This window comes from Rattus norvegicus, chromosome 1, assembly GCF_021556685.1.
Source record: "Rattus norvegicus strain SHRSP/BbbUtx chromosome 1, alternate assembly SHRSP_T2T, whole genome shotgun sequence".
Taxonomy (NCBI): Eukaryota; Metazoa; Chordata; class Mammalia; order Rodentia; family Muridae; genus Rattus; species Rattus norvegicus.
Window position 1 is genome coordinate 273,678,834 of NC_141534.1, and position 22,396 is coordinate 273,701,229.

Genomic DNA, 22,396 nt, shown 5'->3' on the forward strand with positions numbered 1-22,396 from the left:
CTGGGATCAAGGCCACCTAAGTCAAACATAGGAGAGCTTATCTTAGAAACATTTTTCTAAACAACTGGAGGTACAGCTATTATAGAATTAATATCTCTTCTTAGGTTGAAATCACTCCACATACTTAAGAGATTAACTTAAAAAACGTTCCTTCAATGATAGCTGCTTGATCCAGCATGGCCTTGGTAGAGGTGGAATGACGTGGTTCCAGTCCGTGGGATAGGGACAGCAGACGTGGGCTCCATGAGGGTTGATGGCTGCTGTGGGTATAAGGTTGGATTGTGTAATAATTATATATTTTCATGTTCCTTTGAGGAATGTCCTCCCTGTTAATGTTAATGACTTCATGATAATTAGAAACAGCACAAGCCAGGAGTCTGGGGTATGTTTATGTCCTTAGCAAAATGGTAAATGCTAGGGCCTTCAGGACAGCCCTTAAGCCTGTGAGAAAGAACTCTTGGGTTGGAGAGATGGCTCAGTGGTTAAGAGCACTGATTGCTCTTCCAGAGGTCCTGAGTTCAAATCCCAGCAACCACATGGTGGCTCACAACCACCTGTAATGAGATCTGATGCCCTCTTCTGGTGTGCCTGAAGACAGCTACAGTGTACTTATAAATAATAAATAAATCTTTTTTAAAAAGGAACTCTTAAAAACATGACTTAGAAAATATGTAATTTCTCAACTGTGCAGAAAATAAGGATGTACTATGAATCATATGATGGGCTTCCAAAATCTAAAGAAACAAAGGCAGCAGTATTAATGAGGCAGCTTGTCAGAAAGATACAAAGGCAGGCCAATTCCTGAGTTCAAGGTCAGCCTGGGACACATTGAATCCAGGCACAGGCATGGTGGAAATGGTAATTCCACAGCAGGGTCCCACCCAGCTACCTTACTGTCTGTACTCGTGCTTGCTGTCTGTTCCTAAGTAAGTGTCACAGGGCTAAGTGTCCTGGAATCCTGAATCACAGGATGGTCAAAAGAAAGCCTGGAATAAATAACTGAATTGATATATAAATTAAAAACTGGGCTTTTGGTCTGCATAAGATGAGCTAGCAGAGGGGCTGGAGAGATGGCCCAGTGGTGAAGAGCACTGACTGCTCTTCCAGAGGTCCTGAGTTCAAATCCCAGCAACCACATGGTGGCTCACAACCACCTGTAATGAGACCCGATTCCCTCTTCTGGTGTGTCTGAAGACAGAAATAGTGTATTAAAAAAAAAAAGATGAGCTAGCAGAAAGTGATACCAATTCTTTAGAATGTCCTCTAGTGAGAGCTGAGTTACCTGGAGATCTCTGGAGAGTGAACACAGCTCTTCAACAATTTTTTTTCTAACAGGATTTCTGATTTTGGTCAGAAAATGCATGGAGATGGATGAAACATAACTCTTTTAGAATTTTTTTCTGGCTTTCTGATTTTGATTGGAAAACCCAAAAATTACTTTTAGAACTTTTCTAACAAGATGTCTGGCTTGATCAGAAGAGTCAACAATTTTTTTTAAATAGTAGCTTTTCTGACTTTGGTCAGAAAACCCATGAGCTATCCAGAGAGCTTTTAGCATTTTTACTATCAGGGAGAGCTGTCTCAAGCAGGGTTTTTAAGGATAGCAAGGATGTCTAGAGCAGAGCAGAGCAGAACAGAACATGCGCGCACGCGCATGTGCACACACACACACACACACACACACGGGGGGGGTGATGGGGGGAGGAGGGAGGGAGGAGGAGGAGGTGGAGGAGGAGGAGGAAGGGGAGGAAGAGGAGGAGGAAGAAGAAGAGGAAGAGGAGGAGGAAGAGGAGGGAGAGCAGACTGAAAAGCTGTCTCGAGCAGACTATAGAGCCAAGAGTGCTACAGAGTGCTGCCTAGGGAGCCTCTTGAACAGAATATATAGGCCACCAGCCTGGACCCATGATCTGAGTTGAGTTGTTTGTTTTCGATGCTCCAAGATATCCCTTCTCTTAGGAACCCAGACCTAGCAAAGGCTGGTCCTTGGCAGATAGCATGCATTCAGCAATGTCTAATGCTCAAAGAGGAGCAGGCTGAAAATGAATTTTTACATTCCAGATATACTGTCATTCTTAAGTCTCTTTTAGGTTCAGGCCTCAGGGTATACTTTGGAAATTTAAATAGGGACAGGACATTGTAAGTCTACCCACTGAGACAGATGTTGATTTACTAAGGAAATCTATCTTCTAAATGATAATGTATTATCAAAAAGGTAGATTTAAAAGATGTATCAATGCATAATTCTCATACATACAAAGGACAGAGAAATACAGAAAACATCAAGGAAAAGTGATTTAACAACACTGTGGTTGCCGTTCTTAGATGAATGGCTATACTGCGCTAATCTGACCTCAGAATGAGGCTGGTTTTGCCTCTGAGCAGGCTGGCTCAAAGGAAGGCCACAGCTGCCTTCATGCAGGACCCAAAGGGGTTCATTTAGTAGCCCTGATCGCTGTCTGTCTCAGGATTAAGACACCATTTTAGAGAAATCCATTTAAGCTTAGTTTTTATGCTGTGTATTTAAATGTTTTGCCTACCTACAGAGGCCAGAAGGGGCATCAGATCCCTTGCAACTGGAGTTACAGGAGATGATTAGCTACCAAGTGGTTTCTTGGAATGGAACCTGTGTCTTCTGTAACAATGTCCAGTGCTCTTAAGTGCTGTCCTATGTGTCTAGCTGCTTTTTTAATTTAAATTTTATTTTTATACATTTTATATAAAATATATCACATCACTTTCTCCCTTTCTTGTTTTTTCTCCAAACCTTTCCAAATTCATCCCTTCCAATTTCTTCCTTTTAAGTATGTGCTAATATATGAATAAAACCTGGTAAGTCCATTTCTGTTGGTTGTGTGTATATGGTTTTGGGGATGAACACTTTGCATTGAATATGCAATGGAGAACTCATCCCTGCCTGAGGCTCATTCTCCCGTTAAAGAGAGAGAATTTCTCTTTTATGAGCAACAGAAATCTGACCCCAATGTGACTTAGGCAGCCTTGGATAGTGAACAGTATCTAGAATACAAACATGGGGTGGTATATACCTCAGCTAACACTTGCTGATGCCATGGCCCTGAAGTTCTGGAGATGCAGGGAGCTCTATGGACATTGGCCTCCCTTGGTTCCATCACACGCCGCTGACCATTCTCACCTTGGATGACTTTGAAACCCTGAGACTCCTGCCCCCACTTTCTAACCACCATGATTATTACAGGCATGTGCTACTGTGCCTGCCTTAAGTGAATTCAACTTCATTTAGTGAGTCATGACAATGATGGGATGAGTAAGATGACCAGTCGCACTTAACTCTATTATAAAACCACTTATCTCTGTGAGCCTGGCTTTCACCATCTGTAGGACACGGACAGAACTCTGCCCCAGTCCTTTGATGATTTGTAATAGACTCTATGGAAGACAGTGGAGTTTAAGGCAGGAGGGCTGGATTTGATGGAAGCCTTCTCCTGTTACTGGAGTTAGGACCTCAGCCACTCATCCTAAATAAGCCAATTAAAAGATATAATTGAATACAATTAAAAGATTATAATGTAGATACTCAGGAGGCAAAAGGGCAGATCTCTCTCAAGGACAGCCTAGTCTATATACTAAGTTCCAGACCAGTCAGAGGTTCATAGTGAGACTATTCTTTAAAATTAAAAAAAGAAAACAGAAAAGGATAAAAAAAACAAATTACTAATGAAAAATGAAAACATATTAATATACTTATTCAATGTGACTAATTTGAAACAGTGATGAAGATATAAGGTAACTAATTCGTCCTTATGGTCCTAACAGGTTTAGATAGAACACAAGAGATATGCATAACTAAGAAGTCTAAATTATTCAATAAAAGAAAAAAATAAAAGTCTAACAAGTTATATAATGAATTTTTCCCATCTTTTAAATTCTTCCCTAATTCTCAGATCCTTTATTTGAATCGGTATTTAGATAATAAGTTAATATCTATTCAGCAGAAAACTTTCCATCTCGAAGAATCAGTCTTTTCCCAGAATGAGATTGCAGAGGAAATTCAAATTTTATGGGAGTCCACTGTTTCACTAGATGTTAGTCTAAGGGAGAGATTCAAATATCTCTTTAGAATATCCTTACTCCTAATAGGCATGTAGGTTACAGGGATGATTGAATGGGAACTGAAGAGCTTTAAGGTCTAATTGGAGACCACTAAGTTGGAGCCTGCAGGGTGCTGTCACTGATAGCTACATGTAATTGTCAAGAAAAAAAAGTGGAAGATTTGGAGGGGACCGAGCCACCACAGCTGGGTGAATACAAAGCATACAGTAGGAATGAGCCCCAAGCATTGGTCTAGACTTTTAATTCTCTTCCTTTCACATCCAAAGCTTCCTCACTAATACTTCATCCATACTCCACAGCTCTTTATAAATGCCTGATTTCCCCAGCCTTAGAGGACTTCTGTTTGAGGTTCAGGTTCCCCTGACAACAGTCTCAATGTCCTCTGGAGTCACTATCACTCAAGGTTCCTAACTGAATGTGTTGAAGGCATTAGGGACACAGAACACAATCCCATTCAGACAAGTCAGTCTTCATGCCTGCAAAGTCTTTTTCTTTCTTAGAGCAGTGTACACCTGCCATGTCCTTGTGGGCTCTCATTGCTGGCTATTTACCAAAAGTAAGATACTTAATTTTGTAGATTTGGTCAAGCGGTCAACCACTTTGTAAATACTCCCATTGTCAGTTCCTCTTCTAATTATTTTATTTTATTTTATTTTATTTTACTCTCCCTTATTTATTTGGGCTGAGAAGCTTCTTTAAGCACTAAGTCTAAGTTTCTGACACTATCGATTTTATATTACTTCTAGGGGCATAGGGCTAAGGTAAAGATGAACTTAGGATCAACAATTCTCACATTACTGTTATTAATAACATATTCATGGGACTGAATAGATGGCTCAACCACTAAAAGCACTGGCTGTTCATCAACAGGGGATGTTTATTATATTCTCTTCTATAAGCATTTTAAAACTAACATTTTTAAAATGTGTTGACAAAACAGGACACATTGTGGGTACATTTCTACACCTGGATTTGTGCACAGGAGGCTGACACATGATAGACAAGAGTTAAAAAGTAGCCTTGACTAATGACTGACATTCAAGCCAGGCTAGATAACAAACAGCATCTGAAGGGAATTTGGGAAAATATGAAAAACAAAACCAGGAACTACCCACTGTGGGGCAAGTGGATCATGACACCAGATAGATGAACTGGTAAGGTTGAGTAAGCTCAGACCCCAGGAGACTCAGAGACTTGAGATAGGCAGGAGTCAAGACACTCCCTACCCATTTCTGTACTTGGAACATGGAACATGGAACATGGAACATGGAACCATGACATCCCACTGAGATGATCATGGCAGACAATCACGTGGGGCAAAGACTTGGAGTCCTCCCCCATGCAAATAGAGTATCACTAATATCTCAAATTGAGCCAATAGGAAACACCTACCCCTAAATCCCACCCCATTCCTCAGTGTTTATATAGTCCCTGTTCATATGGAATACGGCACACAACTTATTTTACTGAGGATCATCTGAGAGTGGCTGTTCTACAGAGCTGTAACACGTGAGGAAGAAGTTTCTCCCAAAGCATTCATTGCTAGTTCTTGGACCTTCCTGGCTAGCCAGACTCACACCTCTGCCTCAGTAGTAGGACCTTGGCTACCTGCCTCATACAGGCCAACATGCCTTCTCTTCTGAGAACTGTAACACTTTGGCACTCCTGGCCAGACCCAAGCCCTGTGGATCATTTCCCCTCACCCTTCAGGAGGACAGATGATAACAACCCACCAGCCTTTCACATACACCCTTACTTGGAAAGTATAATCACCCACTGCCCAATATTTAAATAAACAATGGACCACTTAGATGATGGGCATCCCATTCTATCCATTGCAGCAGAACCTATCACCTAGTGAAAGCACAATGTTAGATGAATAGAAGCTATAGAAATAATATAATGGCCTAATAAACTTCTGTGAATGGATTTACCATATATACAGGGTATATATAGGGTTTCCATTGCTGTGAAGAGGCACCATGACCAAAGCAACTCTTACAAAAGACTACATTTAATTGGGGCTGACTTATAGTTTTAGAGCTTGAGTCCATTATCATCATAGCAAGAAGCATGGCCACATATAGGCGGACAGGACTAGAGGAGCCAAGGGTCCTATATCTTGATCTAAAGGTAACCAGGAAGCGACTTTCCACACTGGATAAAGCTTCAAAGACTACACCCAAGTGATGCACTTCCTCCTACAAGGCCACACCTCCTAATAGTGCTACTTCCCGTGGGCCAAGCACATTCAAACCACATTCCACTACTTGTTCCTCACAGGCTTATTCAAACACATGAGTATATAGGGGGCCATACCTAAACGTAGGTAATGCAAAATACATTTAGTCTAGCTTCCAAAGTCCCCATAGTCTATAGCAGTCTCAACAATGTTAAAAAACCCAAACTTCAAAGTCTCTTCTGAGACTCCTGCAATCTCCTACTATAATACTTCATAAAACCAAAATGCAGACCACATACTTCCAATATATCATGGCACAGGATATGCATTGTATTGTACAAAGAAAGACAGAAAACCATCTGAACTGCACCTCCATGTCTGATATCCTTTCAGCTTTATACTGCAACAAATTTCTTTCTCAAGGGCTGGTTCCACTCCCATGGGTTTCACAGCTTTAACATCTAGGGGTATCCACTGCAACGTTAACTTTACAGCTTTTTATTCCAATGTCTGGGATCTACAGTTGATCTTCTGGGCTCCTCCAAAGGGCTTGGGTCATTTCTCTAACTCTACCCTCTTGTAGAACTCTAGGTTCAGGTAGATCCACTCCACTGCTGCTGCTCTTGGTGGTCATCCCATGGTACTGGCATCTCCAATGGTACTGGCTGGTGTCTTCTGCTGCAACTGGCTTCACCAATAGCCTCTCATATGCTCTCTTCTTGATGCCAAGGCTCAACTTCTTTGCATGACCCCTTCAGTCCTGGGTTGTCAACTGCACCTTTACCAATGACCTTTCCTGGCCTCTTGCTGAGGTCCAGCCTCAGCCAGAGAGAGGATCCTGAGGAAGGGGTTGATGGGAGTATTAAAAGAATGACTCAGAGTCAGTGATGGATGCAAGCTGACAGCTCTGTAATTTGCTTATGATAGCTCTCTTGCAGACCAAAGACAACTCTGTAATCTGCTCAAGATAGCTAGCTCTTACAGATTAAGGCCATTCTCTTATTTGCCTAAAATACTTCCTCAGTAACTGTTTACACCAGGTTCCCTTTTGATCATTCCATAAATCTGCATTTTATGACCTTATCCCCTTGACTCTTAAAAATAGAAACTGAAATATAGAGCACATTCAAAGCCAATGAACCAGACAGCAAGTACATTTAGCGTAGCAAGACCTAAATGGTTCGCTGGGCACAGTGCTTATGGTTGAGAAGTCAAGACATAGAGGCCGTTTTCATGTGAAGAAGTTAACTTTAAGTATCACGCTTTTTTTTTTTTTTTTTTGCAATTTATCAAGCTCTTACTTATGCTGATGCAAGCAGCATTGAAGTTCATTTTTATAATTCTTAGCTACCTCAATATATTCTTTTAATCCTTGGATTTTTTTTCTTCATCTCAGCAACTCCAAGGCTACCAAAACGTAGGAATATCATTAAGCCTTTTTTCCTGACATCAGGCTTATGTCTGTCCCTAACCTCTTTTTGGATCACACATAAAACTATCTCCCTTAGGAAGTAAAATATCTGGATCAAATTTAGTTGTTGATGGCTTCTGTGGAGGAGACAACCACTTTCCACTAATACTATCTGAGCCTTATTTTTAACTATTCCTTTTTCTTTTGTGATCCAGGTTTTTTGTTTGTTTGTTTGTTTGTTTGGTCTATTAACCAAATCATTGTCCCCTTCCTTAGTATCTTTCTGACTGAGCTCATTCATTAGTGCAGCTGTCTCTGTTCTTTTGGGTCTGTGAAGCCCCTCATATAATTTATATTCCACCCTTATATTTTGCATAGATGAGAAATCCTATAAAGGACAGCTCTTACACTGACTCATGTATTCCTGAACTTCTGTTGAACTCATGTTCTCAGAGTTCCTTCCCACAGCCTTAAGGAGTCCTAAAGGTCACAGTGTAACCATCTTGCTGAGGATCACCAGACACATTTTTGCTTCCTGAAATTGTGCTATTTCTGATTATCATAGAGTCACTGACCTTGGCAGAGAGAACATTCTCCTGAAAAAGGAAGCAATATGTACATTATTATACAAACAAATTTTATGACTGTGGCAACCATCAGCACTCAAGGAGAGACAAATCCTGCTAGCTCTGCTCCATGGGTGAGAACCCTGTCATACCTTCCTTCTGTGCCCACTTGCAGCCTCTCAGAGTGCCAGGCATCAGCTGCTCTCCCTGACCCCTTCATGCTTCAAAAACAGTACTACCTGGGTTTCTTACACATTACCAAGTCCAACTGCAACACAAGGTACAACCTTGGCTATTTCTGAAGCACAGCTTCTTTGTACTCTTAGAAAACACTTCCCAGATTTCACCTCATTGATGCTGGTCTCCTCTTAATCACTGCTAATTTCTTAGTTCCAGCTAACCAGCATCAATTGTCCCATTAGTCCCTTCTATTCCTGACTCTATAGCCAGAGCCACATGGCCAAAGCTGCCAAGTTCTGTTGCTTACTGGAGCTGGAACATGCCTCCCTTGTTCTATTACATTATTACCAGATTTTTGTTTTCCAACTCTTTTACTGCCTAACCTTGCTATCCTGAAGCTTGCTCTGTAGATAGACCTTCAACTCAGGTATCTGCATGACTCTGTCTACATGGTACATGAATTAAAGGCATGTGTCACCATTCCTGTACCTAATCTCTTCATGCTAATTATGCCTAAAGATCCAGATCAAAAGCTTGAGTCATCCCATGTCAATCTGACACACAATCATATCTCTTATGTCCAAATGAAATAAAAAAATCAGGTGATAATAATACATTAGTTGAGTATAGTTCCACATTGGGTGGAACTTCAAAGCCCACGCTCACAGTGATGCACTTTCTCCAACAAACCACACCTAACAGTGCTACTTCCCATGAGCCAAGTATACTCAAAACACCATATACAGCAAACTCCAAAACCTCCAAATATTTCAAAGTACAAACCACAACCATCATTTGTGATCTCGTTCATTACATTTGAGTGAAGTTGGTAAATAATATCCTTCCTTCAAGGCTATGATGAAAAAGAGATGAGACAAGATTTTTTTTTCTTGAAACTGAAGATAACTATAATGTTTAAAGTCTTTATCAAATCATTCACATGAATAGTGTTTTTCTATTGTCTGAGTTCCTACTTTCTGACATGAAGATGTTATATACAGGCTTTAAACTATTTACAGGGTTAGACACATGGCTGTGCAGTAAAGACAAGTTCATTCCTAGGTTTAAGGTCAGTTTTTGTTTTTGTTTTTAACAACTTCCTATAATTCCTGCTACAAGATCTAAGGGTCTAATATTCTTGGGAACAAGCATGTATTCGCACACATAGACACACACATACACACACATACATCCCAAAGACACACTGACATCACATAATTAAAACAAATTGTTAAATAAATTTTTACTCATGAAAATTTTTCTTGTATAAGCATTCATTGTATAACTCAGGTGTTGAGGCTTACCTACAGAGTTTTTCTTCATCATGAATTGGCTCGTGTAACAGAAAGTTCTAGTTCCATTTCTAGTTCCCACTCTCTGCTTCTTGCTGTTCAGCTTCCAAGTATTTTCTGTGGCCCCAATCAATCAGTAGCAGCTTGATTACAATAAATTCTTGTCACTTCCATTGACCTGAGTTTGAGTTGTGTTGGATCTCAGCAGACTCCATAACACAAAGGCTTTATACCACATTGCTTACATTCATAGAACTTCTAAGCTGTATGAATAATGATGAAGACTATAGTGTGCAAAGGCTTCACCATATAAATACATTCATAAGGTTTCTCTCCAGTACAATTCTTTCATAATGATGAGAAGACTATAGAAATGTGCAAAGGCTTTACTATATATTAAGTACACTCATGGGGTTTCCTTTCAGTATGATTTCTTTCATGCCTTTGAAGATGACTGTGACGTGTTAAGTCTTTACCACACTGCTTACAATTCATAGGATTTCTCTCCAGTACGTTTTCTTTTATGTACCTGGAGACTGCTGTGTTGTGAAAAGGCTTTACCAGAATGGTTACATTCATAGGGTTTCTCTCCACTATGTTTTCTTTTATGTACTCGGAGATTTCTGTGGCATGCAAAGGCTTTACCACATTGATTACATACATAAGGTTTCTCTCCTGTATGAATTCTTCCATGCACCTGAAGATGACTGTGATATGCAAAGGTTTTACCACATTGATTACACTCATAGGGTTTCTCTCCAGTATGTGTTCTTTTATGTATATGAAGAAGATTATGAGAAGGAAAGGCTTTACCACATTGACTACATTCATAAGGTTTCTCTCCAGCATGTTTCCTTTTATGTAGTTGTAGAGTACTGTGACGTGCAAAGGCTTTACCACATTGATTACATTCATGAGGTTTTTCTCCTGTATGAATTCTTTTATGCCTTTGAAGATGACTGTTACGTGCAAAGGCTTTACCACATTCATTACATTTATAAGGTTTCTCTCCGGTATGTGTTTTTTTATGTACACAGAGACTACTGCGTTGTGAAAAGGCTTTACCACAATGGTTACATTCATAGGGTTTCTCTCCAGTATGTGTTCTTTTATGTACTAGGAGATGATTGTTATATACAAAGGCTTTACCACATTGGTTACATTGAAAGGGTTTCTCTCCAGTATGTGTTGTTTTATGTATCTGAAGATGACTGTGATATGCAAAGGCTTCACCACATTGGCTACATTCATAGGGTTTCTCTCCAGTATGTGTTCTTTTATGTACTCGGAGACTACTGTGTTGTGAAAAGGCTTTACCACAATGGTTACATTCATAAGGTTTCTCTCCTGTATGAATTCTTTCATGCATTTGAAGATAACTGTGATATGCAAAGGTTTTACCACATTGATTACATTCATAGGGTTTCTCTCCTGTATGTGTTCTCTTATGTATTTGAAGAAGATTGTGACATGGAAAGGCTTTACCACAGTGATTACATTCATAAGGTTTCTCTCCAGCATGTTTTCTTTTATGTATATGGAGATTACTGTCATGTGCAAAGGTTTTACCACATTGATTACACTCATAAGGTTTCTCTCCTGTATGAATTCTTTCATGCCTTTGAAGATGACTGTGCCATGCAAAGGCTTTACCACATTGATTACATTCATAGGGTTTCTCTCCTGTATGAATTCTTTCATGCCTTTGAAGATTTCTGTGCCATGCAAAGGCTTTACCACATTGATTACATTCATAAGGTTTCTCTCCTGTATGAATTCTTTCATGCCTTTGAAGATTACTGTGATATGCAAAGGCTTTACCACATTGATTACACTCATAGGGTTTCTCTCCAGTATGTGTTCTTTTATGTATTTGGAGATCACTGTGAGTTACAAAGGCTTTACCACATTGATTACATTCATAGGGTTTCTCTCCTGTATGAATTCTTTCATGCCTTTGAAGATTACTGGGATATGCAAAGGCTTTACCACAATGGTTGCATTCATAGGGCTTCACTCCAGTATGTATTCTTTTGTGTACTAGATTACTGTGGCACGCAAAGGCTTCACCACATTGAGTATCATCATAGGGCTTCTTTCCAGTATGAATTCTTTCATGCTTTTGAGGATGACTCTGATATGCCAAAACTTTACCACAATGAGTATATTCAGAGGGTTTCTCTCCAGGATGACTTGTTTCATGCCTGTGAAGATAATTGGCATATGTGAAAGCTTTACCACATTTATTACACTGATCAACTGTTTTATATGTATGAATACATTTTACAATTTGATCTAATCGTTAAGAAGAATCAGATCTGTGCTCACTTCGGCAGCATATATACTAAAATAGGAACAATACAGAGAAGATTAGCATGACCCCTGCATAAGGATGACACACAAATTCATGAAGCCTTCCATATTTAAAAAAAGAAAAAAAATCAGATCTTAATCCCTTTTTTATGTTCCCCCTCATTATGGGTTGTTTTACATTTCTGAAGATAACTATAACGGTAAGAGCAATTATTACATGGCTCACATTTATAGCATTACTTTCTATATAATTTTTCCACATATTTGAAGAGAACTGGAAGAACTCAAAGCTTTACCACATTGATTGCATTCATAATTTTTTCTATACCACATTTGTCTTAGTGAACAAGGACAAACAAGAATTTCCACATTTTTAACACCTATAGGAATTTTCTGCAGTGTGAGTTTGTGAATATTCCCAATAAAGTTGGAAAACTGCTGGGGTCCATGGGTTGCCTCACAAACCACATGAGCACCAATCTCAGTCAGATTGGGATAGTTTATTGAGTATGTACCACAAGACTGATTGATCAGAGCCACAGTTCAGACTCAGGAGCTGAACCATGATATTGAGTTAAGGTCCTACAGGGCTTTTTAAGCCTGAGAACTATAAACATCTGTATTCCAGTCAAAATTTAGGAATAAGGGGCCGGAGAGATAGCTCAGCGGTTCAGAGCACCAACTGCTCTTCCAGAGGTCCTGAGTTCAATTCCCAGCAAGTACATGGTGACTCACAACCAACTGTAATGGGATCTGATGCTCTCTACTGGTGTGTCTGAAGACAGCTACAGTATACTTATATACATAAAATAAATAAATCTTTTTTAAAAAAATATTTAGAATAAGGAATTTCCTTAGGAACATGTCTTTGTTGTACATTTATCCTGCTCCCATTGCTTGGGGAATTCAACTACGCCAGGAGAACTGCCTGTCTAACATTCATTTCTTAACTTGTCAACCAGGATTGGACTTACCTTCTCTAACATTCATGTCCTAACTTGCCAACCATGAGGTCAGTTACACACATGCATGTCTCTTTCTGCCAAGTAGGATCTCAGTTCCTAGGGAGGTCTTGGGAACTTAAACTTTACTCAACACCTACTCAAAATGAAAGTCTTATAATAGAGGCAGGTGTTTCTCTTTCACTGGAGTCCATCCCAGGGGCAGCTTCTAAAGACAATTACCATAAACGCTTATATACAGGTGCAGAAAGTGTTGCTGGGTGATTGATTTGGGTCCACGCTTATACAAAGCAGTTCTAACTGACTTCTCTTGTGATTGGTTTCCAAGAACACAGAATATAACAGAGTATGCAATCAACTTGGGCATGAGAAGTTTCCTATTAACACCAGGAAAAAAAAACCATAAGAAATTTCCTTATAACATTAGCAACAGCACAGAATGTCAGACTATCCATGTAACAGTTACTTAGGCCTTAACATCCCACTTAGGCCTTAATATTTTACTTAGGCCTTAACAAAAACCAATTAATTGCAAACTTGTATCACATTCAGAAAGTCTACTCATATTGGATACTACTATATATCTCTAATTGTTCTAGGAGAAAGAGAGGTACCTTACTTCTTTCAGTAGCACTGTGCTCACATGGCTTGTATTCATTGTGACACATGATAATCCTATTTAAAGAAGTAACAAACTCACATAGTTTACCTTTTTATTCTTCACAGACGTGTGGTATGGTAATAAGGTTTCCCCACAACATTCTTGACTCATACATTGCCCATCTCATCAAACTTAGCAGTGTTACTACAATTATATGAGTAATTCCAGCTATACTATGGACTATTTGCTTAGGACTATTAGAAGGTTGTGGACATGTACCTATCACCTATTCAGTGTGTATATCTTTTGCAATATCTAAGTGATATGAGACTAAACAGATTGGAAGTTATACAGCATAGCTCTATTGGGGTTATGATTCTGTTAAGGCATTTTTTCCTTCTTCTTTCTTTGAGGAATGCCTTGCAAATACACAAGATATCTGACATTGAGTTACATAGTTCTATGAGAATTTAATTGTTGTAGAAATTTTTAATCTCAATCTGGGGTTTCTATCCTGCTTTGATCATTCAATTCATGAATAAATGATATAAAACTTTTATTATTCCTAATAACCCTTAAACAGTACATGAGCTGGGCAGAAATCTTAACCTCTATACTACTAGAGTTGGCCTGATGCTTCTTGTATTCTAATGCTAATACTGGTTCCTGAAGATCCGGTCGTCCCATACACAAGAGTGTTCACATGTAGACCCAAGGGTTTAGTGTTGCCTGGCTTGGGGGCCAAAGGAGAACCACGGGGGGAAAAGATGAATGGAGGAGAAGCCTTCATGGGTTAGGTGAGTCATAAAAATGTGGCCCCAAGGCCTGGTCAATTAGAGTTAAGAACAGCCCAAACAAAACACAGTAATAACTCAGGGTTATCAATAAAAAAATTAATTATTAATCTTCAAAGAAGGGAGAAATAAATGGGAATATAAATGCTTTTAAGCACATACGGATAAATAATTAAATCCAGGTCTTTGATCTCAATGTTTGTAAGACAAAAGCAAGAATACTTAGATTTCTTGTGAGTCAGGCTAACTTAATCTACAAACAAATCCAGTGAGTTTGGGCTACACATAAAAAAGAAACCTATCTCAATAAATAATAATAATTGTTTACAATTGTTTTAATTATCAAAATAAAGGTGGTTATAAATTCAGTGGTTATAACGATATTACAAATCCTCTTTGACAGAGGTCAAAGTAGAGCAGATCTAAATAAAAGAGAGGCTGCTAAATTAAATCAATCTATATTTTAATGCCTTTGTGTTACTGGACCAAAAGGATGCTATTTTGGGAAAGAGACTCTATATTTGCGTTAATAAACAAACAAACAAACAACGACAACAGAAAAGCTTTAGACTCCTAAAATAATAAGGATCAGATTTCATAGTGGAAGACCCCCTGAAGATCATGACTACAGACGAAGGAAAAAAATAAAAATTAAAAAGAAACATACAAACAGGACAGGTAACATGATTTGTTAATCCCTCTACATGGCATGAGCCACAAAACGTCAGCCACAAATAGCCTATAAATATCCTCAAAATTCTTCATGCCATTCTTCATATGGCTTAAGTAAAATTTTATATAACAATTTGGTTATTGATTGACCTACTTCATAAAAAGATAGTTGCTTTCACCTGCTCTAAAAACAAACAAAAAAATGAATCCTTAATTAATCTGTACACCTTGCACATTTCATAAATATCTTTATAAAACTAAACATTGGTTGTAAGGCTTCTATATTGCAAAATAAAAGACCAAGCGGGGAGAGATGGCTCAGTGGTTAAAAGCACTGACTGCTCTTATAGAGATCCTGAGTTCAATTCCCAGCAACCACATGGTGGCTCACAACCATCTGTAATGGGATCTGATGCCCTCTTGTGATGTGTCTGAAGTCAGCTACAGTGCACTTACTTAGAATAAATAAATCTTTAGAAAAAAAAAAAAAAAGACCAACCAGGCAGCCCTGACAAAATTCACCCTTGGGGATGCTGAGACGGTGAGATGTACTGTCCCCCTCCCTGCTTAATCCTACCTCAACTGCATCAAAGCTGTTTCCTCTAAAGACTTGCTTCCAAGACAGCTTCAGAAAAGACTACTGATCCCAGATGACCTTGGTTCATCCAGTCTTTCACACGACTCCAGTCAGGACTTAGGTAAGCCCTCAACTTTCTCAACACATAAAGACTGGACAGTGCATAATGCCAGCTACTTTATTTTCACTTAACCATTTTTCCAACTCCCAAAAAATTTTTTGCCCCCAATCTACAAAAAACAATTATAAAAAGACCATCCTCCTCCTAATCCCTTAAGTTGGGGTGGATGGTTTTGGTCATTTTCTAAATTATAGATATATTAAGAGATGATTGCAAATAATTGTGCTTTTAGAAAGGGAGGAAACAAAATTAGGGAGCTTAGACACAGAGATTCATATATTTCTTTCCTAGAGAAGGGAAAGAGGGTTGAAAGGGGGAGATATAAAAATATTATGAAAAATTAAATAGGGATAGATTATTAAACCTACTCTCAAACCAAAAGACATTTTATAGCCATAATCTTACATTGATACAAAATTTTATATATTAATATAAAAATAAGGTTATATCTTGTTACAGTGGTACAATTTTTTGTATATTTATAATTAGATAGATTTAAGGTTTTCACTGTATAAATCATTATATACAAATTTTAAGATTAATTTTGTTATTTTTAGATAGGCATTGTGTCTATACAACTCATTGAGAAAAAAAAATGTTTGATCCCAGTCATTTTAATAGCCGCTATTACAAACTGTTTAGGATAATTAAATAATATAAGTTAAAGGTCAGTCAATCAAACACATAGTTGTATTGCATACTGCTCTAGAGTATCACAAAAATATATATCCTGGACTGTACAGATAACAGATACCTAGACAGGCATTGTTTGCTTGTTCAAATATGCTATAAATAAATAAGTGGTCTTCAAAAGCATTGGAGATCCATGAAATGACATTTAATGTTATTTTATTACCAAAAGATCTTTTAGCTATGAGACATGCCTGCTCCCACAGTATCCACTTCAGAAAAGACAATGAACATCGGTGCTTCTATGTGGAGCTGCTTCCGCAAGTCAGGCTCTGGCCAAGAAATGCCCTAACTTCACCTGCAGACAAAATGCTGTCCAAAAGGACAAACGGGTGCAAGAACATTGACTTCTAAGCTCTGCCAAGACAGGAAAATATTTTAAATGTTATAGGAAATATTGGGGACTGTCCAAGCAGTAAGCTATCTCTGTCATTTCCATGATTTTTAAAATCTGCCACCCTACACTTTCATATACTCAAATAGTGTTTATTCTTTCTCAAATCTCTAATGGGGTTAAAGATTAAATAGTCGTAGCATTACCGTAACTTAAATTGTTTACGTTTTAAAAGTATGTTCTAGGTCCACAAAGGTAATTTTAGGAGAGTTATACAAGTTAGGATAAAAATTGATTTACATACAAAACTCTAAACTCACCAGGATAAAATATTTTCTCCTAAATTGCCAAATACAGACGAGATTTTTTAAAATGTCACTATTACTTAATAATTCAATTTTGTAATTATTCCTAGGGTGTTTTTTTTTTTAGGAGCCTTTTTATTTAGACAAAGGAGGGGAATTGTTGAAGTTTGGTCTGTAGCTATTCATTGTAATGCTGAATTCTATACCTGAAGATCTAGGCCTGTGAGTGATTTCACACACTTACAAGATTTTGTTGTGCAAACTTTATTCTCTGATTTAAAACTATTGGTTAAAGAAACTTGGCTACAGCCAATTACTGGATGTATTAGAGTTTGGAGTGACCTGGTTGGGGGAGGAGAGATGAAAAGGAGGAAGATCAGGAAGAGAGAAGCAGTCATGAGGGGAGATGGACCAGAATCTCAGGGCCAGGAGAAACAGCAAGTATCTGGGGTACATGACTGGGGAGGCAGCCAGGCCAGCAGTTAAAAGAGTAGATTAGGACTTATACCCCAGTAATTGTCAAAGCCAAATAAAATAATCATACCCTGAGCCTCATTTCTTTGTAAGCTCGTCAGGGCTAGTTTAAATTATTGTACTACACTTAATAACCCTCACTGCACTGTTTGCACTGTTCCTTCTCTTTAAAACTTCCAAGACACATTAAAATTCTTTCAGAGTCATACTTGTATCAGTTTGCACATGAAAATTACCTTTCACGTCTTCTAGAACTTTGACAATGTTCTTCAATATTATAGTCTTCCCAATTGTAGCCTAAAATATAGTATCAGAAAATGTATGATATATTATTGGAAATTAGGCAAAATTCAAATTACTATATTTAGTGAACCTTAGAACTATGGCCGATTTATTCTTCTCATTTTTCCTGATTCTCAATTGAAATTACAGATCATCAATAACAAAGACACATTTGTCTACTTATTTTAAAAAGGGAAAGAAAATCCACAGCCTTACCTATAGCAGTGAGGTTCTTGTAGGTCTCCAGCATCACATCTCTGTAGAGACTCTTCTGGGAACGATCCAGCAAAGCCCACTCTTCCTGAGTGAAGTTCACATGCACTTCATCATAGGTCACTGCATCCTAAAATATCCCATACATGTGTACAACAGAAAGCATGATATCAACAACATATATTCATATAATTCTAGTGCTTCCTCCACTTACTTCCTGACATAGAAGTTCTAATATATTAACCAAATCATTTTATAGGGAAAACTGAATAATGAGATTCATCTCTGTGCCTTTTGAATAGGATATAGCCTTGCAAATGAAATGCCAATTAACAGAGACAGACAGACAGACAGACAGACAGACAGAGGCAAACAGAGCAGTACTAAGCACACTGATGGGCAAGCTGGGTGTGTTTCTTATGCCTTTAATCCCAATGCTCAGGAGGCAGACGTAAGTGCACCTAATTTAGTTGGACACCATTCAGGTCTATGCTACAAGTTCTAGAGTAGCAAGAGGTACATATTAAGACTCTGACTCCTTTACAAAAATTAATCAAGCAAACAAAAAATATAGAAAGAACTCAGGGGTCTTTACTGTGCTGGGGACCTGACAGCCCTTTAGGGGAGGCCTTTAGGGGAATGGTACTGGGCAGGACGAGGTGTTATTTGAAGGTTAAAGACTGATGATCTCTGGTTTATAACCCTCTCTTAGTTTTATGCTAATAAATGCTGGTTTCTTTTTTCTCTGGCTCAAGGACCTCTTGTTAACTCTTTGTGAACCAGAGAGAAAAGAAAAGGAAATTATTTTACACAGACCACATGCACAGACACACACACTCATACACATATACACACTGGCTGGGCCCAACAACCTGTCTCATTAATTGCACAAGTGTTCATGCATACTTACATATACACATATACTTATATATGCATGCATGTACATAAATTTAGACAGACAGACAGACACACACACACACACAGACACACACACACACACACACACACACACACACACACACACACATTTGGATGGATGGGGCAGAGCCCCCAAACCATCATCTTATTTCTTTTCTCTGGCCTTTTTATACCTTCTTAGACAAAAAAGGTCTTTAGAAAATTACCTCATAGATAAAATGTTTCACAAAAGGGGAGTTACAGAAGGATGCTGATATTAAGTTCAAAGCAGTTTCATTCTATAAGCTCATCATAAGGCCAAAGCAACAGTCAAACATGGCCTTGCTTAATCATAGTGCACACCTGTGGCCTCATCCTAGGACCTGACCTCGAATGAATGTTTTTCCTTGATCACAAATTTGTCCCAAGCCTATTTCTCCTCTTAGTATAATTGTGAAAGCTCATTGTATTTCTGACTATGTAGCCTTTACTTACTATTCTATGAGGAGTGGGCACATTCTATTCTTGATTCTAATTTTATTACATCTTTCTGGCAAAAGACTAAGCCAACTAAAACCATCTCCTTAAATCTTTTCTTAAAAAATATTTTAATCTAATCGGGAATTCTATAAAATCAATAATTCATCTAAACAGCATTAATTCACAAGAGTTCATCTTCATGTTGATCTGCAGGAAATTTGCTTACTAGGGTGGGCTGATACTCAGGAATCATAAGGTCATATAATAGTGACAGGAAAGGTATATTGGCGGCAAGAAGCAATCCTGGGAGGAAGTGTCTAAGGACCCTGCATTCTCAGAGCTCACCCTACCTCAAGCCATGCAAAATGGTGGGCCATCTCCAGAAAATTTACTTGCACACCTTCCAAGCCCAATCAGCTATCATATAAAAAGAAAGCAAGCCAGGCATGCTGGCCCACATCTAATCCCAGCACTCTGGAGCCAGAGCCAGGTGGATATCTAAGTTCAAGTCCTGCCTGATCTACATTCCTACTTTCAGGACACCCAGGACTGCACAGAGAATTTTGTCTTCAAAATGAAAACAACAAAATTAAGAATATGAAAATGTTAAGGTAGCAAAATAGACTAGCATTGACTAGCAATTGCTTCTACCATATCTTATGTGATCGGGGATAGTCTATAATGGTGAAAGATTGACAGCACAAGAAGGAAGCTGACTGATCAGTTTGAACCACAATACAGAAGAAACAAAGAATAGGAAATGGGTTGAGTCTATACACAATCATATCCCATCTCCAATAAGGAGTGTAGAAAGGTTCCTCCTATAGAAGCTTCCATTTGCTCCCCAAAGAATTCCAAAAAGGTAAGACAAGAGTTCAAAGACATCACCCTATCTAGGAACTTTTTGATTCAATCAACTACACTCTGAACCTGCTCACTATAGGCTCATAGTCATCCCAATTATCCTAATAGTTTACAGCAGCCTGTACACATGCCATTAAAATGTCCAGAGACTCTTTTGACACTCTAGGCAATCTCTTGATTGCCCCATCTTGTAAAAATCAGAAAGCAATTGCATCTTTCCAACATATAAAGACATAGAATACCCTTTCCCATTCCAATAGAGTGGAATGTGTCCATAGTGATGGAAGATTGGACCAAGACAAGAAACCCAACAGGGCACACACCAAATCCTGTGCCTCTATCTCTGATACGTGAGGCTTCGGTTTCAAAGGGTTTAGATGGCCCTAACCCTGCAACTTCTCAAACTTCTCTCAGTTTGGTTACTTCCACTTCCTATTTGCATCTCTCCATGGCAGATTTCTCATAGCTTAGGTATCTTAACATCTTGTGGTCTCAAAATGCAACTCAGGATTCATCCTCACAGCTTCATACAATGAACTCAGTGTCCTCACTGGGGCTCTGACTTTGCCAAACACAGATGGCTGGACCAGTGCTGAACTGCAACCACAGAGGAAGAATTTAAATTTTTCATCTTTCTTCTTTCCAGAACTAGCACAATATGGCTTCTATATTGGGATGGAACCCACATGCTTAGACCACATTTGCACCAGGTTTTATATGAAGTTCCTTCCTGTGACTAGGAATCACTTTGCCTACTCCCATTAATTGAAGGCTTTGCAGGAGGGAATGTTGCCCATGGGGCTTAGACTTTGAATCCAGAGCAAGGACCTTCTGTTTAAAAGTGATAATTTCCATGATTCCTGACTCTGTTTCAGCATTTGGCTGCCATCCGAAACTTCCCAGTGTTGTTTTTTTCTCTACAAACCACAGACTTTGCATTTATTTCTCCCCAACTTATTGCTTTTATTTTTCACTGTAGCCCCCAATGAGTCTTAACTATCCAACAGATTCAATATACTATCTAAGAAATCAGCCCATTATTTTTTAATTCTGCCTTATTCAGATCCTCAGAACATGGCCACAATAAGAAAGACTTTGGGCCAAAATATCACACAAATGACCTCTGGCTGAATTTATCAGGGAGTCCATTTTCCACTGAAATCCTATGACTTCGATTTCTTCTGTCCGCATTACTATCAACACACTGATCTTCCAAGTACTACAGGAATATCCAGTTAAGCTGATGAGACTTTTGTCTTCTGAAGTCCTTATGTCTTCTACATTTCACCGAAAGGGAACATTATCAGGTTCTGCTCAGCAGCAAAACGACCTCTTGCATTCCATTTTTTGTTCTAACTTGCTCCTCTGCTGCTCTGATTGAATCCTCTAACCAAACCCATCTCAAGCAATGAACAGGGATTTTTTTGTTTTGTTTTGCTTTTTGGATAGTTTGTCAGATCACAGTGCATCACTTTGGGATCTTAGGTTAGAACTCACACCAAAATATGAAGGCAAAAACCATGGAAAAATATTGTTTCCTGGCTTGCCATCTTGCTTGGTCCCATCTCATGCTCAGCCAGCTCTCTTACCCAGCCCAGGCCCACTTGCTTAGGGACCCTGCCACCCTCAGTGTAGCGCCTTCCTACATCAGCCATCACTCAACACAATCTCTCACTGATATAGCATCCAGCCATGCTGATGGGGGGACACCCTCCAGTGAGGCTCCCTCAGAGGACTGTAGGCTCTGAAACGTTGAGAGCTGAAGCTAATTAGGACACACAGACAATAATATATGAGAAAAATTTAAAAACCCAAATCCAACGTCTTGACCATATCAATCATTTAGTAGCAAAACCCCAAACGTTGATGATTGCAACAAGTAAAAGACATATTTGCCAAGAAATGAGGAGGGGCAAGTTTTTAGGTTCCAGGAAAGAAAATTAAAATTGTTTCTCCACAGAAAGTCCCCAAACCAACAAAAATGCTGATATCATTTCCCAGAGAAACAACAATATAATTAAATTATAATTAATATCAAGACAGATGATCAAAATGCGAATGCTTCACTCCTTCTTTAAAAGGGGAACAAGAATACCC

General features: G+C 38.7%; 1 protein-coding gene and 1 non-coding gene across 9 annotated transcripts in view; one reads left to right on the top strand and one right to left on the bottom strand.

The window, feature by feature from the left end:
* Zfp950 (zinc finger protein 950) overlaps nucleotides 1-22,396 on the bottom strand; it is a 28,586-nt gene that overhangs the window by 937 nt on the left and 5,253 nt on the right. Inside the window, exons 2-6 of one of the 8 annotated variants that reach the window (XR_015648382.1) lie at nucleotides 18,062-18,188; nucleotides 9,733-11,924; nucleotides 8,258-8,278; nucleotides 6,642-7,109; nucleotides 125-260 (exon numbers count right to left, since the gene is read on the bottom strand). Coding sequence is in view for 2 of the 8 variants with exons in the window: in XM_087602044.1 (XP_087458170.1) it covers nucleotides 11,761-11,924; nucleotides 18,062-18,188 (291 nt within the window). In the remaining 6 variants the exon portion in view is untranslated. Of the gene's footprint in view, nucleotides 1-124; nucleotides 261-6,641; nucleotides 7,110-8,257; nucleotides 8,279-9,646; nucleotides 11,925-17,799; nucleotides 17,861-18,061; nucleotides 18,189-22,396 lie in introns of those variants that run through there. The other 7 variants (XR_015648380.1, XR_015648381.1, XR_015648386.1 and 4 more) reach the window with 7 other exon arrangements.
* Rnu6-28 (RNA, U6 small nuclear 28) lies at nucleotides 12,041-12,147 on the top strand. The gene has a single exon (XR_015656552.1). It is a non-coding gene; the product is annotated as a U6 spliceosomal RNA (small nuclear RNA).